The sequence below is a fragment of the Chionomys nivalis genome, chromosome 18 (genome assembly GCF_950005125.1).
Source record: "Chionomys nivalis chromosome 18, mChiNiv1.1, whole genome shotgun sequence".
Taxonomy (NCBI): domain Eukaryota; kingdom Metazoa; phylum Chordata; class Mammalia; order Rodentia; family Cricetidae; genus Chionomys; species Chionomys nivalis.
This window is the reverse complement of record NC_080103.1, coordinates 59,211,599-59,233,139: the sequence shown is the minus strand read 5'-3', so window position 1 is coordinate 59,233,139 and position 21,541 is coordinate 59,211,599. Positions and strand designations below refer to the sequence as shown.

The following is a 21,541-nucleotide window of genomic DNA, read 5'->3' as shown; positions in this document are numbered from 1 at the left end:
GACTACCATGTTCAGGATCGAATCGAATTGGGTTCTGAGTCCTTTTTAGCTTGATGGTTCCATGAAAAGATAATAAATCTCCAAACCAAGAAGTGGGTACACCCTTGCGGTTAACTGCCCCCCCCCCCCAGAAATTCCACATCACTGAAAAGATGGTTTGGGGGCTGGGAGGGGGACTGCAGAGGACTCTAGGACCCAGCAGGCGGCGGCAGGCGGCAGTGTGTGGATCGCTGAGACTCGGAGGGTCCGGCTCAGTTTTAATTCTCCTCTAATCTCTGCCACAGCAGCGCTTCCCAGGTCCCGAGGCTTAGGCTCCAGCTCAGCTGCCGGCCAGCAGCCAGGCGAGCATCCGAGGCGCCTCTGCCCCATCACCCACCATGGACAGCCTCCAAGAAAAAGTGGCTCCGGACGCGCTTGCCTGAGAATTCCGCACAAAAGAGGCGCTCAAAATGAAGACCTTGATGGTGAGTCTGTTGTTCCAACTCCGCCAGGCAGAGGCAAGGACCCCCGGGGCTCTATGTCCCAGGGGATACCCGTAGAAGCCTTGCCGGGTACCTAGCCCTATGGCAAGAGGTCGCCTGTCATGGGTGACAACTTTCCACCTGGCTTGGAACCCCGGGATAAACACTAGAGATGCCTGGGCTCCTGGATCTTTAGTGAGTGATCCAAGGAGCGATTGGAAAGCAGAGGAGCAGGCTGACCTCTCCGGAAAGGAAGGTGCCCCACAGCCACTGCTGGGCACAAACTCGGAGGGGCAGAGGGGCGGGGAGGAGGGACCATCATTGACTTTCTTGGTTTCCTCGTTGGATTTCAAACTTAGCGGGGATCGCTGCGTGCGGGAAGCCCCGGGGCCCCAGAAGAGATGGTGTGCTGACGGATGAGATCCCAGCAGCGTAGGTGGGGACCAGACCTTCCTCCCCAAATTGCCCAGGGCGGGCACGCTCATCCTCGTCGCAGGTCACTGCGCGCGCCACCACTGTGAGACGCGGGCTGTGAGTGCATCCCGGGCAGGTGTACTGGACCATGTCACCTCTGCTCCCTGGTTGAAGGGGTCTGGGGGCGGCTGCCCGGGACCTGCGTGTGTCAATAGGAGCGGCAAGCTTCCCAGCTGCACGCTCAGTCGCTGTCTTCTCTCTCACCCGCAGCACCATGGTCTGGCAGTGTGTTTAGTGCTCACTACCATGTGCACCAGCTTGTTGCTCGTGTACAGCAGCCTCGGCAGCCAGAAGGAGCGGCCCCCGCAGCAGCAGCAGCAACAACAACAGCAGCAGGCGACTGCCAGCAGCGCACAGCCAGCGGAGAGCAGTCCCCAGCCACGTAGAACCGCCCCCGCCGGACACCCGCAGTTGGATGGATACCTTGGCGTAGCCGACCACAAGGTGACAGCTTGTGCGCCATCCTGCCTGCCACCGCTTGGCCTGGGCACCCTGTACACCTGACCGTTCCTCTTTGCTGGGGCGGTGAGGCACAGGAGAAGGTGTTAGTTCGAAAGCTGGAAGGTAGTGTGCACCAGTTGGGGCAGGGAGGGGTGTGTGCTAGCTATGAATTGCTATTCCGAGGAGGGTGCAAAGTTCACCAGGGAATAGGAATGAGGTGAGTGGACCCCAAACCTCAAAGACCCTGGATTACTAGAGCCCTAGTAATAGCAGCTGCTGATGGATGTCCAGTTGCTGGAGCCTGGCGTATTCTAGACCAGTACTGCGCGGGTGAGAGGAAACATGAATCGGCAGAGTCTAATACCGTGATTCCTCCTGCACCTCCAGAGGAGACAAGAAAGAGCCCTCCCCCCCCCACGTCACAGCTCAGTCCTCAGCTTCCCCTCTGATCTCTGCTGGGTACTCCGGGCTGAAAGGCCCCAGCCCCTGGGGAACCCAGTTCTGGCAGGCACAGAGGGCTGGAGGCATACACAGCTCCCATTGGCTAGAAAGCCTGTTTTCCTTTGCTTTCTGGGAAGCCACTGCATGGCTTGGCTAATAATTAATAAGCTGGGGTTTTTTCCCTTTAAATTGAACCTCCTTTCCTTATACTAACAAGTCTCCGGTTTCAGTACAGGAAGCCACTGGGAGAAACCAAATCAAGTTTCCTGATTCCAGTGATATTTTAATACAGTTTAAATTTTTCTCTGATTATTTGAAACTGCTAGTGTGTTTTTATTAAACACACACACACACTTCCACTCTGTGTCTATAAACCTAGAAGATGACTTGAAAGCTCTCAACTCTTTTACTTTGTATTTTACTGCATTTTATGATCGTGAACCAAAGTAATATTTGCAGATGTTCTTTCTGTGTGAGAAGATTGCTCTTTGTCACACATGAGTAAGTCAGACTTTAAGTGACAATCCAAGTATTGCCACTCACCTGTGCTGTGTAGAATGCTACAGATGTGAAGAACCCAAAGGGGCTTCATGCAGGACTCAGCTTTCCCATGCCTGAGTGCCTGATGAAAGTAAGGCAAGCCCCGAGATGTGTGGAGCAAGATGCGCTGCTAGGTGAAGCCGGCGCTGGCTGCAAACGGAGCTGTGGGGTGCACCAAGGAGGGGCTCACATCCTCTGGGAGGCAAGCAATGTTTCTTTGACAGTATGAAAGTTGTACAGGGAGACTTCTGAGACGTGAACAGGAGGAGGCGCCCATTTGGGGTAGACTTAAAACTCCAGTGCAGAGGCTTAACAGTTACAGATTCGGTTCACCTTGGCTGCTGGTTGATTTCGTGCTGGGGTCTGCATGTGCGGGCTGCTGATAAGGGTTGCAGGTGTGGGGGGGAATTTTAGCCCTGGCTTCTGCCTGGGGATGGATGTGGCGTTCTGTGTGGGTCACCGGCATGTGATCAATAAGGTATGGTGGTGGATTTCACACTTGTTGTTTAGTGGGAACCCATCTCAAATTTTGGAAACATTCATGAACAGGGAATGTCTAAAGATCAAGACCCTGAAAAAGCTCTGATGGACGTGGGATGATATTCCAAATACTTTGTTTCTTCTGGAACCTATCCCCAACTAGGAGGACTGAGAGTTTAACAGTAATCTTTTAAAAATGCTTATGCAAACAGGTGTGCTGCTAACATTTTCAGGGGATCAGGGCCTTGTGTGCTACATGCAAATGGAAAGTCTTGGCAGACGGTGGTCTTCCAAGTATAAATTATCAGTATCCATGCAATTCGTTCCTAGAAAACCACCATCTCCCAGTATGCACACTCTGGCAAACCCAACACTCTGTGGGCTAAGGCTGAAGAATGGCAAGTTTGAGGTCAGTCTGAGTAACATAGGGTACCTTGTGCCAAAAATCCAAGAGAGACAGGAAAGAAAAAAGAGAAGGAAGGAAGGGAGGGAGGGAGGGAAGGGAGGGAGAGAAGGAAGAAGGGAGGGATCTGAGGAAGGGAGGGAAACAGAAGGAAGGGAGGAAGGGGAAACAATAAGGAATGGAGGAAGGAGGCAAGGAAGAAAGGATGGGAGCAAAGAGGAAAGGAGAGAGGGAAGAAAAGAGGAAGAAGTAGAAGGAATAAAGGAAGGAAATAAGAAAAGGAGAAAGAAGGAAGGAGGGAAGGCAAAAGGAAAAAAAGCAAGGAATAAAGGGAGAAAAGAATGAAGGAAGGGAGAAGAGAGGAAAGAAGGAGAAAGGAAAAAAGCAAGGACAGGACCCATCTCACAAGTCCCACTCCGAGGCTGCACCAGAGCACAGATGACACCAAGCAAAGCAACAAGTGCAAACCCAAGACGCTCTACATCAGTGGGCCATGTCCCTTTGTCCCAAGGACCTGAGGCCAACCTCCCCAATAGCCCTCTTTACCCTCTGTTGCTCTGGCCAGCAAATGGATGGAGCTCCCACTCCCAGTGGCCACCTGAGGCACACACCCCTACGAACACCTAGAAGCTGCTGGTGGCTTCAGTTTTGCTTGAGAGTGTCCACAGTCTCCGTCAGGCAAGGCTTGAAATCATTTGTTAGGGTGTCGCTAGAGAAGAACTTTACTCCAGTAAGCACGGCAGGGGGTAGGGAACAAAACCTCTCCTGTCCTGACCACACTGTCACATGGCACCATGTCCCTCTTTCTCTTCTTCTCTCTCACATCAGGCCTCAGAAAAATCACAAATACCCTGAATGAGTCAACCCCAAAACCATATGCCCCTGCATCCTGATCAGAACTCCAACGGACATCGAGTTTACTCTTGATTCATAGAACCTAGAGAGACCTATAGATACCATGAAGAAACCATTCACATCTCCACAGCTCCAGGTCCCAAAGACAGAGATGTAGTGTTTATGTGCATTTACAAGATGGAATTAACATTATAACTCAAAGATTAAATTCAACAGGTGGCCCTAATCCCCAGCACATGAATTTTACAAATTATAGGTTGTCTGCTTTGATAGGCTTGCCGCCTATGACTGTGAACTAAATTACTATTGAGATTAAATTATGGTGTGCTTTTGTTAAATGATAGGCTGAATCAAGTGGGTGCATGTGAAGATTAAAATATCCTTTTGTCTGCCCATAGGCCCTTCTCCCTCTCCTCCCGCGTTCATAGACAAGAAGATAGGAACTGTAATCCCGACATGAGTATCCACACAGAAGGCCAGGATGTTGCTTTTCTGCCCAGTAGAGCTGCCCTCTTTCCCAGTCTCTCTTCCCTCCCACTCATTCCTGCTCATTGGGTCTGTGTCAGTGCAGTCCCTGCATCAGTATTTAATGATTATCCTCTGTGTTGTCAGTTTTGGAAGTCATTGATGGCTAACAAGTACAAGAGAAAAAACCAATTTTCATATCCTGAGAAAATTTCCTTATTGTAGCATAATGTAACCAAACAAAATAGATACACACAGAGACCACATACATGCACACACATACATGCACATATACACACATGTGCATGTTCTCTCTCTCTCTCTCTCCATATTCAATCAAGCAGCTCTCAGAGGAAGGAACCAAGTCTTCCCGCACCAAGAATAGAGAGAGAACTCAATTCTGTTTCGAGTCTAGATCTTTCTAGGTAGATAAAGCCATTTTCCATCTGGTAGACTTTGGGAATTACAGCGGAGCTGATTCCCACTTCACAGGCCCTTATCACAGAAGGCCCACCTGTCTGTCACCTGCCCTACCCTTCTCTGCACAGGCTAAGGAAAAGGCGGTGAAATGACCCTACAGCTGAGGCCCTGCAGATACCTCTATACTTCATAAGCAGCCACATAGGAGTTGCCACAGGCCGACAGCATGTTTGAGCCTGTGCTTTCCTTTCTTGGGCACTGGGTTATTTGATATTTTTTTGTGGATTGTTCTGTTATTATTAATAAGCAGATGTCCCCAGGAAGTATGGACAAGTCAGTTCAGCAACTAAAAAATAATCAGGAGAAAACCAATACGTCCTCTAACTTACTTCAAAGCTATGGGCGAAGGGTCCCTCTTTAGAAAGTCTATAAATGCTTAACGACAAGTTGACACCGTTTATTAAGCTCCATTTGATGACATTTGAGTAATCCAATCAGTGATAAATCATTTCGGTGTCCAGAAAATTCTGCGTGAGCTAATTTCCCATGCTCGGGTATTAGCACACTCGGTCTGCCAACACCGATGAAATTACATAGAAAAGGAGCCACGAGGTCAAGCAGCTTCTGCCAGTGAAGAGTTTCAACAGTGTGGGCAGGTGGGCTGGCTCTGCAGGGAGAGGCGCTTGCTGGCATGCCCTGAGTGCATCCTCGGGACCCATGTGGTGAAAGGAGAGAAGGTACTCCCGCAAGCTACCCTCTGACTTCTAAGGGTGAATCGCAGTGCATACTCACATATTCTCTCTCTCTCTCTCTCTCTCTCTCTCTCTCTCTCTCTCTCTCCCTTTCTCCCGTCTCTCTCTCATAAAAAGGGTTTAATTTTAATTTAAAATTTCAATAATATGGCTACTTTTAACAGAAGAAAGATTTGTGTAAAATACTGACCCCCACACTGCTGTGACAGGTAAGAATTTTGCATAGGAGGCAGTGCCAACATCCCTCCAGCTCCGTGTCCTTGGTGAGGGACTGTAGGCTGCTCCCTGTGAAGTTTCTTCCTTCAGGATCTGCCCTCCTTCTCAGGGGAAGCCCCTCCCCAAAGTCTTCTCACAGGGCCTCAGGTGATATCATCTTTTAATGAGCCACATTTTGTTTTTCTTTCCTTGTATCTCATAATACCTTAATTTAAGTAAGCTTAAAGCCGTCTATGAGATCCCCTCTGAGGAGAATCTAGTGCTGTCGCAGAAACGTCTTTGCCCATCTTCTTAACCAGTGCAACTCCAAGAACTGGATGCAGTAGAGCCTGGCACTAGGGGGTATGCACTGAAGGAGGCCAGAGCGTGGGGGCAGAGCTGAGCACTCCACTTCACACGCATGTTTGATCCATGGGAAGTATCAGTGTGGTCCCAAGGCCTTGTAGGTCTTGTTTTCCTAAATTTACTTTGCAAGAAAAAAAAATAACTATAAGTATATCCGTGGAGAAGAAAAAAATTTAAAAGATTCAAAACAAAAATCGTTGGAAAGAAGACATGGGAATCCACCTAGCAGGCTTCCTTGTGATTCCTGTACATATTAAAGCTGGAGAGCTACTGTTAGGAGTGTCTTAGCCTCACAGTGATTTGTTCTGGAGGTTTGGAGCTCATTGCAGGCCCTGGCAAATGCTCACTGAAGGCCGAACAGTTTCAGGGCACTGAAGGAAGAACACAATCCCTATCCTCAAAGGGCCTTTGATCTCCTTGGAGAAGACAGACAAAGGAGAAAGCAGTTAAATAATAAAGCCAGGGCTGAATGACAATGTGGGAGCAGGAGACAGCCAAGGCACACTGACTCACAGAGGGCAGCATCCGCGCTGTTGCTCGACAAGAAACTGAGCTAAATGCTGTTACTACAGTAGAAGCATGTAAATAAGGCCTTCTATACAGAATAGAGCATATAAAACTACCATTGTATTGTTTAACCCCATCTATAGATTGGGGTGGGCGCATGCTCTGATAACTTGTCATTCAACAAGGTGGGTATCAAAACTACTGCCAAGGGGATTGATTTCTACATTCAAGATGTTAAGTTTATGACACTCTCCTGTGAGACAGTCTCCTGAACAGCTTAGCTTCCTCTTAGCGTGGTCTCAGCATCACATTTAAGCTAAACCCTGTACCTTCCATTTGGTGAATGTGGAGACAATCGCATTAGCCGCAGACAGCACTTGTTGTCTGTCATGGGCTTACTTGACCTGTTAGCAAGGTGCACGCCCATCACGTTAGGGCCAGGCAGCAGCAGGTGGACTTCCTGCCCTGAAAATACCTATCTGGAGGAGATTGAAGGGGGATAGGAGAGAGTCAGCAAGTTTCCAGACTGTGTACTCTGCCAGCAGCTGTGCGGCCTCTTAAGCTAGGGAGACAATGAATGACTTTCTCTTAGGTAAGCGTGTCCCCTCTGCCCTTGAACTTTCTCTTAGGTAAGCGTGTCCCCTCTGCCCTTGAACTTTCTCTTAGGTAAGCGTGTCCCCTCTGCCCTTGAACTTTCTCTTAGGTAAGCATGTCACCTCTGCCCTTGAACTTTCTCTTAGGTAAGCGTGTCCCCTCTGCCCTTGAACTTTCTCTTAGGTAAGCGTGTCCCCTCTGCCCTTGAACTTTCTCTTAGGTAAGAGTGTCCCCTCTGCCCTTGAACTTGATGCAGGAAAAGGACTCTCCTGGAAGTCAGTGAACGCATGATTAGGCAAAATATGGGTGGTGACGACATTTATATGCTGCGTTCAGATTCTCTTCCACGTAATCCTTCTGTCTTAAATGTTTAGGCCAGCGTTGGACAAATAAATATTTTTACTGTGTGTTCACATCATTGTAACTTCCCAGACAAAAATCACAGGATGTGTTTTCCCAGCTGAGACATCCCATCCACAGAAAGCCTTCCTCGTCATGTAGCTCAGGTTAGACCAGGGCTAGATGTTTGGTCTTCATATCTAGAATTCCATGAAATGTCTGCCTCCCGGTTTGGCAGCTGGCTTTTGGAGACTGGACTATTTTCTGTGTGTATGTCATTATATTTTAAGGTTTTAGCATAATTCCTGGGTCTGCAATAAATATTTGTCAAATAAACCCTGTCTATATAAATATTTTTAATTTCTTCTAAAATTAGCATGTGTCAAATGTCTGACCATTTGCTGCAGAGGTCATGTCCTAAATACCAATCTCCCCCACCAGAATTTATAGTTCAGTAGTTAACTCATTTCTATGTTTTTGAACTAATAAGATCTCTTAAAACATATTCAGGATTTTTGAGTTACACAGGCAACTTTAAAAAATTATCAAAAGGCATTCCTGAGTAGTTGTGTGATTTGCCCAAGGTCACGGCTAGTGGCAGCTGGGGATGACATGTGATCCTGATGTGTGCTCCATTATCATGAGGGGATTCGGGCCAATATCTCCTGCGCAGCGACTTGCCGGTATTTGGACAGAATTTATTAAAATGAAGAGCCTAGGCCTACCCAGTTATTGGAAAGAAATAAATATTTAAACATCTCATTATTCTGAAATGAATATGAGAATATGCCTCCAGATAGCTGAAACAGGTCTTCCACCAATGGCTGTGCTTGCCACAGCTACTCTAAGGCACAGAATACAGGGCACCAATGTAATTGGAACAATTTGCAACTCAGAGTAGATTTGGCCATGAAGAGTCACTGAGGCAAGCTGGGAAGGTGGCTTCATGTGTCGCTTGCTGCTTGCGGCATAAACCTGAAGACCTGAAGTTGACCCCCTAAACCTACATAAAACCCAAGAGCATGATCCTGTAATCCCAACAGTCCTCAAAGAAATGCGGGGAGAAGGCAGGAGAATTTCCCAGAAGGTCCTGGGACCAGCTAGCCTGGTGTATGTGTACAGTTACAGGACAGAAGGGACACCCTGCCCCAAAACAAGATAGAACGGTCGAGACCAATTCCTGAGAACTGATTTCTGACTCCATTGTGTACTGTACTGCACAGTCATACACATACCACACACTCACCCATCACATACACACACACCCCACACTTAAAGAGAGACAGAGAGAGCCATGATTGATAGGCTTTGTTTCCCTCTGAAACTTCACAGACCAGGTCTCCTTACCTGTATTTTCCTGCGTGCTCCAACAGAACCGTGGTCCACTGAGCACCGAACACTCAGTGTCTTTTCCAGCTCAATTGCACGCATCCCCCAGTCATCCCCCAAACATCACAGTATACACTGTGATACAGATGTCTTCCCTAGTTAGCTTCTTGTTTCTGTGATAAAACACTGACCAAAACCAACTCGGGGGAAGGAAAGGGTTAACTCTACATAAGTGGCTGTGCTCCCGGTAGGAACTGAGGGAAGTGGGGCAAGAACTCAGGAACAGAGGAAGAGCTAGCCCTGCAGGAGTGCTGCTCACTAGCTTACTCTGCACACCTTGCTCATGGCTCACACACCCCAGGGCTGACCCAGCCCACAGTGGTATGGGCCCTCCCACATCAATCATTAGTGAAGAAAATGTCCCACAGAAACACAGACAGGCCAATCCGAGGGAGGCGTTTTCTCAGTTGAGGGTCCCCCACCTCAGATTTGCCTAGGTTTGTGTCTAGTTGATAAAAATTAACCTGCATAATCAAGACAATGCTACAGCCCGGGGAAGACGTGCCATCTAGAGACTCAGCCAACCATGAGTTCGAAGGACCGTCCCTCTCAAAGCCCACGGCCTACCCTCCCCGCTGAGAAGGAATACCTCTTCTGAATTACTCCAGGCAGGAAAGAGACTCTTTTAGAACTATAAGGGAGAGAATTAACCTTGACAGTTTCTGTAGGTCGGCATGAAAAGAAAACTTTATTATTATTATTTTCTCTCTCTGCGGCTATGGTGCTATCTGCAGTGTCTCAGATTCAGGCAGATGCGGAGAGTTCTCGGCCTTAAGCGCAGAGTTAAACAATTATTTCTTATAAGAAGCATATTCTGAAAATGAATTGCACATATGGGACATCTCAGCTGACTGTGTTACTGCGTATCTTCTTACAGACTGACTTATGTTTCTTGCAAGCTTCCATTGCAATGCTGGCCCATCGCTTAGAGGGACTGCCTGTGTGTGCCCAGCTTCAGCCCCTGCAGCTCTGCTGAGCCCAGAATCCACACACTCTGGGAGCCTGCGTTGCTCATCCACATGTCCCTGCTGTTCCTTCCACAGAAAACAACCTTCCAGGGGCAGGAGATGACTCAAAAGTTAAAGCAGCCACTACTCTAGCAAAGACTCAAGTTCAGTTCCCTGCATCCATACCAGGTGACTCACAACAGCCTGGACCCCCAGCTCCAGAGGATTAGACTCCCTCTTCTTCTCTCAGTCGGCAAGAGCACTCAGGTACATGTGACCACATACAGGCACATACAAATGATTCAAAGAAAAACTTACCTTAAAAGGAAATATTCTCTTATATTGCTGGACACAGACCTACTTGTTCATTACGACCCAGCCTCAGCCTCCTTATCTAAACCCCAGATAGAACCCGCATACTGCGGAAGGAGAATCTCTTCCAGACTGCCCACATCAGTCATCTCATCGGAGGAGCAGCTGCTAGGCAGTAAGCATAAGAGGGAAAAGGGAAGGAGACAAGAGACCAACCCCGCCCAGTAGAGGAGTAAGTACTGTCAGATAGCACTTGACCCTGAGAGTTCTAATGTTCTTCACACATCACGGAGTGTGCGTGTACCAAACAAGACAGTGCCCTGGCCTTATCTTCCGGGACCACCACTGTATACATAGTTTGTTGTTGACAAAAATGTGCTTCCACTCTGCATGGCTATATTAGCACCATACCCCAGTGAGGCTAAGCTATTCTTTGTAGCTGTATGCACTTTCAGATCACATGGTATCTCCAGTGGTTCCCTTCCATGTCTCCCAGTCTGGTCCACCTTCTTATACATAATTTAGTGATATTATGTTTTGTAGGCATCAAATCTCAGGAAATCCTTGTTGAGTGCTAGGTAGACAGAGGCTGGCTGTGATTATACATATTTTTATGATATTATTGAGCCCTACATTTTTCTCTGCTACCCTCCCTGCCTCTCCCCAACTTCCTTTAGCCATCCCTCAAGGTCCCCATGCTCCCAATTTACTCAGGAAATCTTGTCATTTTCCACTTCCCATGTAGATTAGATCCATGTTTATCTCTCTTAGTGTCCTCATTGTTGTCTAGGTTCTCTGGGATTGTGAATTGTAGGCTGGTTTTCTTTGCTTTATGTCTAAAAGCCACTTATGAGTACATATGATATTTGTCTTTCTGGGTCTGGGTTACCTCACTCAATATGATGTTTTCTAGATCCATCATTTGCCTGAATTTCAAGGTGTCATTATTTTATTTTATTTTTTGCTGTGTAGTACTCCATTGTGTAAATGTACCACATTTTCTTTATCTATTCTTTGGTCACAGGGCATTTAGGTTGTTTCCAGGTTCTGGCAATGACAAACAATGCTGCTATGAACATAGCTGAGCTCATGTCCTTGTGGTACAATTGAGTATACACCCAAAAGTGGTATTGCTGGGTCTTAAGGTTGTTTCCTAATTTTCTGAGAAATTGCCATACTGATATGTGATTATACATGTTATGAAGATATTCAAATAAATCCAGCTAATAAACACATTAATCGTAAGAATGGACAAAGATGATAAGTGGGGTCAGTACAACTGCACATACCTAGCCTTAACTTCTAAGTCTCTTGAAGATATAGACTTCAATTAATGAACCTTCCAGAATGGTAGACCAGATGTCAAAGCAAGAGGGCATGTCCACTTCTTTTGTAATGAGCTCTTATAACTTCTAGGCTTAAGTCTGATGAGTGGTTAACCAATATGCATTCATTCCTTAGTTAGCTGTTTGCATGGGCCTACCTTGTACCTAACACTTGGGGGGGGGGGCAGGAGGCAGCAAATGACAAGTAAAGCAATAACTCCCAACTCTGTGAAATTTATATCCATCGGTAAAAGCAGAGAAATAGATATCAAGGCATTGTGGAGGTTTAGATAGGAAACTGAGCATGCTCCAGGGATTGAATTTATCCTGAAATCAGTTGTAAAAGAGAGACACAATTTACCTCAGTATGTTTCTGCTGGATCATTCTAGAATCAGTAAACATGATTAAAGCAGTTCTTGGTTACAGGAAAGGGGACTGTTGTTCAAACTAACAAACTAGTACTATGATCAGAGTCAGGGACATTGGCAGCCAGAGGATGAAGACAACACAGGCTTCTGCCTGTGACAGTATTCTAAGCTTGCCACCAGAGTGCTCAGTCAGAATACAGCGTCTTCCACAGCAGAAGGTTTGTGGTTCAAGGGCTGTAGAGTGAGTCCCGGGATGATCCCAGATGGCAGCTCAACTTCGTCTAATTTCAAGCCTTGCTGTGCATCTTAATGCCACATGCCGACTTGTGCAAAAACAGGAAGCAGCAGTGTTCTGGTGAGGGCAGAAGCAAGCTGTTGGTAGAGACACCACAGTGTGTGCTGGTGACAGCGGGCATGAAACTCTCCCCCTGCAGCACAGCCAGCAGGATCTGGGATAAAGGAGCTCTGAGGACCCTTACAGTGCTACAGTTCTCCAGGGGGGTAGGCAGACTGCACTCTTGTCTAGGGAGGGCTTCGTCACATAGTAAATCTTACCAGGTGTAGGCCTAGCTTAGTAAAGGGTGGTTCCCCTCCTCTCGTTTCCCATTTCGCTATAGAGAACACAATTACCATTCTTTGAAATCACCTTCGTTAACAACATCTAAGGGAAGGGAAGCTTCCATTCCCATTGCATCAGAAGGAAATTGGCCATAAAGTAATGCAAAATTTGTCAAGAGCAAGCCTGGATCTTAATTTCTCCAACTGCATTTGATTGGAAACAGAAATGCATACTGTACATCTAAATGAATGGCAGGTTTATGGGACCCATATTTGGAGTTACTCAGCAAGTTGCACCTGCCAGGCTGCCGTAGGGATATACGCGAGGTATCTCCAGGTACCTGAAGCTCCCATCCACACCGAAACTCATAAAGCCATCGTTTTGTTTTCATTCCATGGGTACAAGTTTTGAACAAGGAATGCACAAGGTAATTATCTGTGTGTGTTCTAGAACACAGAAAGGGGCATGGGGATGGTGGGGACCCCCATTCCTATCGCTCCAGCCACAGTCACACTTAGAGAAGCTTAGCCCCGGTGCTGTGACTGCCACAAATCTACACCCAGTGAGGCATGCCCTGACCCCAGAGCTCTGTATAGTTTGATGGAGGCTTACCGTGTGATGAATTACTAATTCTAAAAGTCAGAAATGGATGTCAGAGAGCGATAACTGAGAGAAACAGGCCCCGCGAGCCTGCAGACATGGCAGGATGGTGGTCACTCTGTGCTGCTCCAATAGAGCCCCAGATCCTGCAGTTTACAGAGAACGTGCTTTGCAACTGTGCAGGGAGAGAGTTCAAGCTTCAAGTTGGCACTGGGTATCTGATGAAGGCTGCATCCTAAAAGGCGAGTAATGTTCGCTGTGCCCTCCTACAGCTGAACAAAGGAGACATGGAACAACCCCCTGTAAGGCATGGACCTGTGTGGGGGTGGCTGGGAGGATGGGAGGGGAGGTGGGGAGGGGACTCTGTTATAAGGGCATCTAATACCTCAAGGGGTGCAGTGGTTACTTTTGTCATCAGGGCCCAAACAACCTGATTTAGTCTGAGGAGGAAGCATTTATTTTGGCTCATGATTTTTGCCATAGGTCATCATGGCGGGGGAGGAAGGCAGTAAAGGGATTCAGGGAGTGGGAGCTGGGCCTGGGACTCCTGATCTTCCCCACATCTCAGCAGAACTGGGGGGCAGAAACCTGAGGAAAATGGAGCTGGGCTATCAGCCTCAAGGCCTTCCCCCCAGTGTCCCACCTCCTAAGGTAGACCTTAACTTTAAATACAGGGGCTGGTAGGAAGCCTTTGACAGTCAAACCATAGGAGGTAAGACCTGTGTAAGGCCTACCACGACACTGGCAAGGTGATGATAATTAGATACAGGACCAATGTGGAAACAGTGCTCGCTCCTTTCCTGTCGGCTGAGACGCTCTGCAGTCACGCAGTTAGAACATGCTAATCGGTCTCTAGAAACACCAATAAGCGTGTCTTGGCCTAAGTTCCGATTCATCTGGGAGGGGTCACAGTCGCTTGCCGTTATTTCATCTGAACACAACCTGATATCCTGTTTTACAACACAGGAACAACAGGCTAAAGAATCACTGAGTCCAGGAGGCTCTGCCTCGGAACGAGCGGCACAGTGACTGTGGTCTACAGTGAGACCCCAGGATCCTGGGGGACTACACCCTCAGCATTGCATAGTCCGCACGTCGAAGACCATTTGTAACTATGGAGAGGGGCTCCACATGGTACCCGGATGCTTATCACACCCCTCATGTTGTACATGACCTACTCCAGTCCTGTTTTCTTTGGAAAGACCTAGTCTCGCCAGGTAGCCTAGGCCATCCTTGAACTTGCAATCTTCCTGTCTCTGCCTTCAGGGCACTGAGATTGCAAGTGGGCACCACCATGTCCAGGGGAAAAGACCGTTTATTTATTTATTTGCTCATTTATTTTAGTGAGCATGGGTGTTTTGTCTGCACAGATGTCTGTGCACCACATGCATGCTTGGTGCCCTACAAGGCAGAGGAGAGTATGGATCCCCTGGAACTGGAGTTTTTGACAGTTCTTAGCTGCCGTGTGGGTGCTGGGCAACAAACATGAGGAGTTTGGAAGAACAACCAGTGTTATCAGCTGCTAAACTCTCTCAGCAGTCCCTAAAGGACCTTTCTAATGAGTCCACACAACTTTAAAAGCTTTGCACGGTCTCAAGGGAGGAATGGAGCCAGGTGCTCCTCCGCGTATCTCTGGCTTTCTGTGCCAACCTAGGAACACCCGAACTCAGCCACCGCTCACTCAGATCTTGCCTGTGGACCGTGTTCGTGTGCACAGAGCGCCTTCTGTTGGGAAGCGTCAACAAGGAAAGAGAGACAGGGTGCTGTCTTTGGAGAAATGAGCATCGCTCCCTTCCCTGCAGTCAATGTGGATGCTTGGCAGTGTGGTGGAAGCTAAAGGAGAGACTAAGCCATACCCGTGAATTAAATTTGTCATGCATTTCCTTATGGGAGTCTTCATACCTATCGAGATGTGTGCCGGTGGCGTTGAGAGGGGCTTCAATATTTCACCCATCTTTGTGGACTAGGCAGGGTCTAGTGATGCTTTGCCAGTATTAAGGGATCCTGGTACCAGAGAAGGTACTAAATGAACATAATTCATTCACTAGCTTAACACTAAAATATATTCTAGCTCGGTTGGACTAATTAGTAACTGGTCCTGATGTTTAAGCTGAAGTTCCCACTTTGCTGCCCCTGAAGGCGTCTGCATCCTGGCCACTCCCCCATCCTGTCAGCCTGTAGACTCTTTACAGAGGAGGTTGTGTTTCCTGCCTGCCTCTCACCCCACCGATTCTCCCAACTGAAGATAAATTTAGATTTCATAAAATATTCCCAGTAATCTTTTCATCCCTTTTGGCATTTTCCCTTAAATCTCAGTAGGTAATGGGTAACTGCTGTGGGGTATCGCTAGAGGAAGCCTCTTGTGGCTCTTCCAGAGCACTGCTGGAGAAAAGCGGCTGAGGGGTGGGTGTGTGGCTTTTCACAAGCACAGCCTCCTGTTTGTCCCTGGTTTCAACTTGACAGTTCCGTCTGTTCCATAAATATAACTCAGAGCAGCCATCCACATGCAGGGCAGAGTGCTTGACAACACTTGCTTTCCTAGACAGAGCTTTCACCGAACAGGAATTTGTAATTTCCGCATTGCTTATAGCCTAGTAATTATATCTTTATGAGGCACAGTCTCAGAACGAGTGCTCTTCCAGGCCATGGACAGAGTACATCTGCCCTTAGAGCCCCTGGGGCCACCTGTCCACACAGGCAGAGCGGCAGAGGATGGCCTAGCCTAGAGCCACCTGTCCACACAGAGTGGCAGAAGACAGCCTAGCCTGGGACCACCTGTCCACACCAGCAGAGCGCCAGAGGACAGCCTGGGGCCACCTGTCCACACAGAGTGGCAGAGGATGGCCAACCCTAGCCTGGGGCCACCTGTCCACACAGAGTGGCAGAGGATGGCCAACCCTAGCCTGGGGCCACCTGTCCACACAGAGTGGCAGAGGATGGCCAACCCTAGCCTGGGGCCACCTGTCCACACAGAGTGGCAGAGGATGGCCAACCCTAGCCTGGGGCCACCTGTCCACACAGAGCAGCAGAGGATGGCCAACCCTAGCCTGGGACTTGCAGAGTGTGTCTTCATTGCAGCAGGCCTTCTGCTTGCCCGGCCCTTCTTCACTCTCTGGATTAAAGAATTACTCAATCCTTGCCATTTTCCTTTGGGAGGGCTTTTATTGTAATGATATATGTAATAGCGTCCACAAACCCTGTCATTTACCTGTAGACTTCTCTGGCAGTGTCTGTATGTGCTGTATCGAGCAGAGAGTGCAGCTACTTAGTTCCACAATTTCCATCACCCAACACAGCCTCTGTAGACAATGAAGGAATAGGATCCTTCCTTCCCTCCCCTTGTGCCCAGAACCCTCAAATGCTGCTTTCGGTCTCCATGAATTGGCCTAGTCTCAATAATCCATATAAGTGGAACCTCCCAATATTTATCACATAAGGAGGCTCTGCCTTTACGTGGCCAAAGGTGGGAAGACAAGAGAGAGTACCACCCTCTTCCACAAAGCCTTTGAGAGACCCTTGCTCGCCCTGGCGGAGCGCAGTCTGTTGTAGAAGACATTACACCTCTGTGCTGTCCACAGACGAGCAGCCGGCTGTTTGGCTGCAGCACACTCTGTTCATCCAGTCCTGTCCTGGTGGGTCCTCGAATTGTGTCCACCATTTGAGTGACGCTGCCTGGCAAGTCCGTGTTCCCACCCCTCCTTTCACTTCCTTCCTTCTCTTCCCTCTTTCCTTTGCTCCCTCTCAATGCCACATGGCACCTCTGCTCTGGTCTTCATCACCGAGGACATGTACAAGAAGAAGAGAAATAAGGAAGTCCAAGAAACTCACTCCTGCATTGTTTTTCTTCATCTAAATAGCAAACATTTTTAAAATGTAGGGGAAAATGGGAAAAAGTCCCCCAAGTCCCACCTCTTTGAGATAAATAATGACACCATCTTAATTTATTTCTGCATTATTTTACATTGAATTCATTTCTAAGCACTGATACAATTCATCTGGTTTGGTGATAAGTCTCTCTGTGCAGCCCACTAGGGTCTCAGACTCAATTCTCCTAGGTCATGGTACTGGGGTTTGCCTCCGCCTCCCAAGTGCTGAGATCACAGTGCTGACACGCTGCTTGTGATGTGATCTCAGGTGGGAATGAGTTTGTCCTTTGCTTTGCACATATTAGTCTTCGAGGCGTCTTGTAGTCAGCGGTTGCATTTTCCTCCTTTTCAGTGCTAATGACCGAACCCAAGGCCTGTGAATGTGAAGCCGGCGTCCACCACGTAACTATGGCTCCAGCCCTTGGCTTTGGGTTTTAGGATAAATTTTTCTACCCTGCAGTGGTCAGTTTCTCTTTGTTCTTCCCATGTGTGTCCAGGCTGCCCCTATTCTTTGAAAAGCCCACACGGAAGTTTAAATGGAGAGCCACAATGTTCTAATTGCTTTTATTCCCCAATAATTATATCCTTCTTCGGTAAGGATTTTGACTTTAAAGGTTTCGTCTGACCTATCCAACTGCTGGCTTTGATCAGAATAACTCTCCCACCTTTATCCCTTTGATTAGTAATCAAAGTTTCATGAGAGAAAAACGAGTAATGTACTACTTGAATGCGGGGGTGTCCCTTGCCAAAAGTCTGTTTTCATCGTTTTTGGGGTTTGTGCATTAAACAACCACCTTAGCTGTTTTTCTTGCTGTCTGGCAACATGCCCGACAGAAGCAACCAGAGAAAGAAAGGGCGGAGGGCTGTGGAGGCGGGAAGCTGGGTAGAGCACTTGATGCTCAAGCGCCAGGCCCCACATTCCCATCTCGGCACCCACATTTCAAAACGACAGGACAGTGACGTGCATCTATAACCCCAGAGCTGTGGGGGTGCAGACAGGCAGACGCCAGGGCCTCACTGGCCAGTAAGTCTTTTGAAAACAGTATCAGGTTCAGAGAGAGACCTGGGCAACAGAGGCAGGCACCTCGCAGCAACCTCTGGCCAGCACACTTTCTGTTTTTAAATCATATTCTTGAAGTTTGAATGTGTATACTCAACAATCTCTTAGCATTTTTATTTTTAAATAATGAAATAAAAATTGCATGTATTGATCATGAATACCAGAGTGTTTCAATATCTGTAGATGATACAGAAGGACTAAAATCTATATAGTACCTCACATAGTCAACACTGTTGAGGTCAGAACCCATAAAATTCACTCTGAAATCGATTTTCAAGTACACAATGTCATTTTAACCAGCACTACCCTGTTCAGCAGCAGATCTCTCGAATGTGCTCTTCCTAGTGGATGCTGTGAGCCTATGTGTGGGTCTTATGTAGCCCAGGCTGTCCTGGACTTCACTGTGTAGCTGAGGGTGACCTTCAATTCCTTCTCATCCTCCGGCTCTCTACCTCCCCAGTGCTGAATTACAGGTGTGCCAGCAGAAACTGTGCAACTTTTACCAACACGTCTCTTTCCTCTCTCATCACCTCAGCCTTCACTGAATGCGCCCCCCCTGCACACGTACTACACACAGTTCGACATTTTTAGATTCCAGATTGTGAGCCTCACACCTCACAGCAACCAGCAAGCAAGGGAGGGGAGGGGAAGGGAGGGACTCAGGAAAAGGATGTAATCCTTCAAGGTGCAACTCCAGAGTCATGCTTCCTCCCACCAGGCTCTGCGTCCCACCTTCTCACCACTTCATTCTGCTCCACTTATGAGCACTCCGGTGGATTAGTGCGTGAATGAGGTCAGAGCCTGCGCTAGCCAATGCTGTCCCGGAAGTCCTCTGAGCATCACTGTACATGGGCGGGGCTTTCTCGTCGGGAGTTTTGGGGGGCATTTTTAGATCCAAACCATGACACCCATGTCAGTTAATAAATGGCTCAGTCCTCTTCCAGGTAATTCGGACCTGAGCAGTTTAACTCTGGTAAACTCGGATGTCGATCTGACAGGAGTTTAGTGCAATTACTGCTGAGCCATCTCGTTACTTCATCTTTAATTGATGAGTTATGGGTTCTAGGAAGCCGAGCAGGCTTACAGGGCTTCGTCTCATTGCACCCCATTCTGAGCCCTTCCTTCCGATCATTCTTTCAGCTTGCTGTTCAGCTGTGTCTAGTCCACTAAACACATTTATCTGCTAAACACATTTATCCCTAGAGGTTTTAATAATCCTCTTTATCATTTTTAGATAATAATTCAAATTGCCTTGATAGTTTTTCACAGCGTCTCCTGATTATATAAATATTATGTTTTTAGCTGTGGACTTCATTGTCTTAAGTCTTAAGACCAGAGGAGGATGCCAGGTGTCAAGCATGTTATTCCCATGAGACAGGGTGTCTAGGCCAGCGGCCAGAACACCCCAGAGACCCTCTTGTCTTTGCTGCCGGCATCTCCAGACTCATGTGACCACGCCTCACTTTTTATGTCAGTGCTTAGGATTTGAACTCAGGTCCTTGTGCTTGAGCAGTGGGTACTTTTACCCACTGAGCCATCTCCCCAACCCTTATTCTGACTCAGTTTGAATTTTTATGATGTACAATATTACTGAACATCTGTTATGTGCACATCGACCATTTCGGTATCTTCACTGGAGGAGTATTTATTCAGATTCCTTTGTACATTTTTCATTAGATTACTCGCATTTTAAAAATTTCCTTATTTGTGTATGTGTGTATGTATATGTATGTGTGTGTGTGTGTGTGGTCATGTGCACATGTCTGAGTATACAGAGGCCAGAAATGGACACCAGTTCTTCCTTTATCACTCTCCACCTGTTCCATTGAGGCAGTGTCTCTCCCTAAACCTGGGACTCTTGCTTTCTCATCTTAGCTGAAAGCCAGCAAGCTCCACATATCTTCCTGCATCTGGGATGGTAGGCATGTGTCAGACAGCACTGCTGTGTGGATGATGGGGTCCACGCTCAGTGCTCGTGACTACACAGAAGCCCTCTTCACTACTGAGCCGTCGCTGCAGCCCCTGAGTGACTTGTATTTTTGTTGCCGAGTTATCAATCTTTCTATATCCTGGATGAGTCTCATAGAAGTCATACAACTTCCACATAGTCTTTTGTGTGCACCTGTCCAGTTTTCCGGCACTGTATATTTAAAAGCTCTCCCTCCTTTACTTGTCTTAGCACTCTCTTCAAAAGCAGCTGCTCGGAGACATAATGCACACAGAAAAGCAGGGAGGGAGTTAGAAATGGGGTGACAACGGCACGTATCTCATTGGGGTGACAAAGGCATGTATCTCATCAACTCTACCAGGGGTCATGAGGCTGACACACACCTGTTATTGTGGGAACGACAAGAGGCTGTCGTTTCCAAACTACAGGCGCTTTACCCTGAGGAGGAGAAGCGTTTTGTTTTGTTTTCCACAGACTAAGAATAGTTTGTGCACTGTTGAGTAAGTAGTGCAAAGGTTGTAACATTCCTCACGCCCCTCTGAAATCACGTTTGTAAGAACCTTGATCTTACAACCAGTGTGAGTCTCACAAACAACAGCTCCCGTGGGAGTGTTACTACGGACAGAAGCAGTCTGTCGCTTCTGCTGCTGCTGTGTTGCTCGGGGCCGCTTTGATTTTGATGTGATTGTTCAAAGATAGCATTTTGCAGTAAGTAGCAACACCTGAAGGCAGAAAGAGCCATATTTGGGACTGTTTTTCACCTTAGAGAGACGTTCCGTTTACACGGGAAGATGTTCTCCGTTCCCTGCAGTCAGTGAGGCTAAATCTGGCGTCTGGTGTCATCTCTGTGTGTTTTGAATAGGAATGGGAGAAAAGCACATCTCAGACTTTTGATGTGGGACGACAGACAGACAATGTGAGCATGCACGTCTGTGGGTGCATGAGTATGTGTGTGTGTGCATATGTGTGACTGTGTGTTGTGTGTGTCTGTGTGTGAAGGCCAGAAGTCAACCTTATTATATTTCAATTGTATTCTTATTGCTATGTATGTATAGGTGTGGGTGTGTACATGGGAGTACAGGTATGTGTGCAGACTGGAGGTGTCCCGTCTCCTGGAGCGGGTGTTACAGGTGATCATGAGCCACAGATGTCAGGAAACAGATGAGGTCCTCTGGAAAAGAAGCAAGTGTTCTTAACCTCTGAGTCACCGTTAACAGGCCCCGTCACATTATTTCTGACATGGAACCCACAGAATAGGCTCAGCTGTCTGGCTACTGAGCACCCCCACACCCAGCACTGGCAGTGCAAGTGTGCACAGGTGTGCCCAAGACTTTTACATCCATTGTGAGGACCGAACTCAAGTCCTCATGACTGTGCAGCAAGCCTGCTGCCGACCCAGCTATTTTCCCCACTCTAAGATGACCTGGAAATAT

The 21,541-nt window shown here is 47.6% G+C and overlaps 1 protein-coding gene across 1 annotated transcript in view; it reads left to right on the top strand.

Annotated features, from left to right (window-relative positions):
- Positions 1-238: 238 nt before the first annotated feature.
- The window catches only part of St6galnac5 (ST6 N-acetylgalactosaminide alpha-2,6-sialyltransferase 5), a 141,836-nt gene continuing 120,533 nt past the window's right edge, over positions 239-21,541 (top strand). Inside the window, exons 1-2 of the mRNA XM_057793982.1 lie at positions 239-464; positions 1,146-1,379. Coding sequence (XP_057649965.1) covers positions 450-464; positions 1,146-1,379 — 249 coding nt within the window. The 5' untranslated portion in view covers positions 239-449. The remainder of the gene's footprint in view (positions 465-1,145; positions 1,380-21,541) is intronic.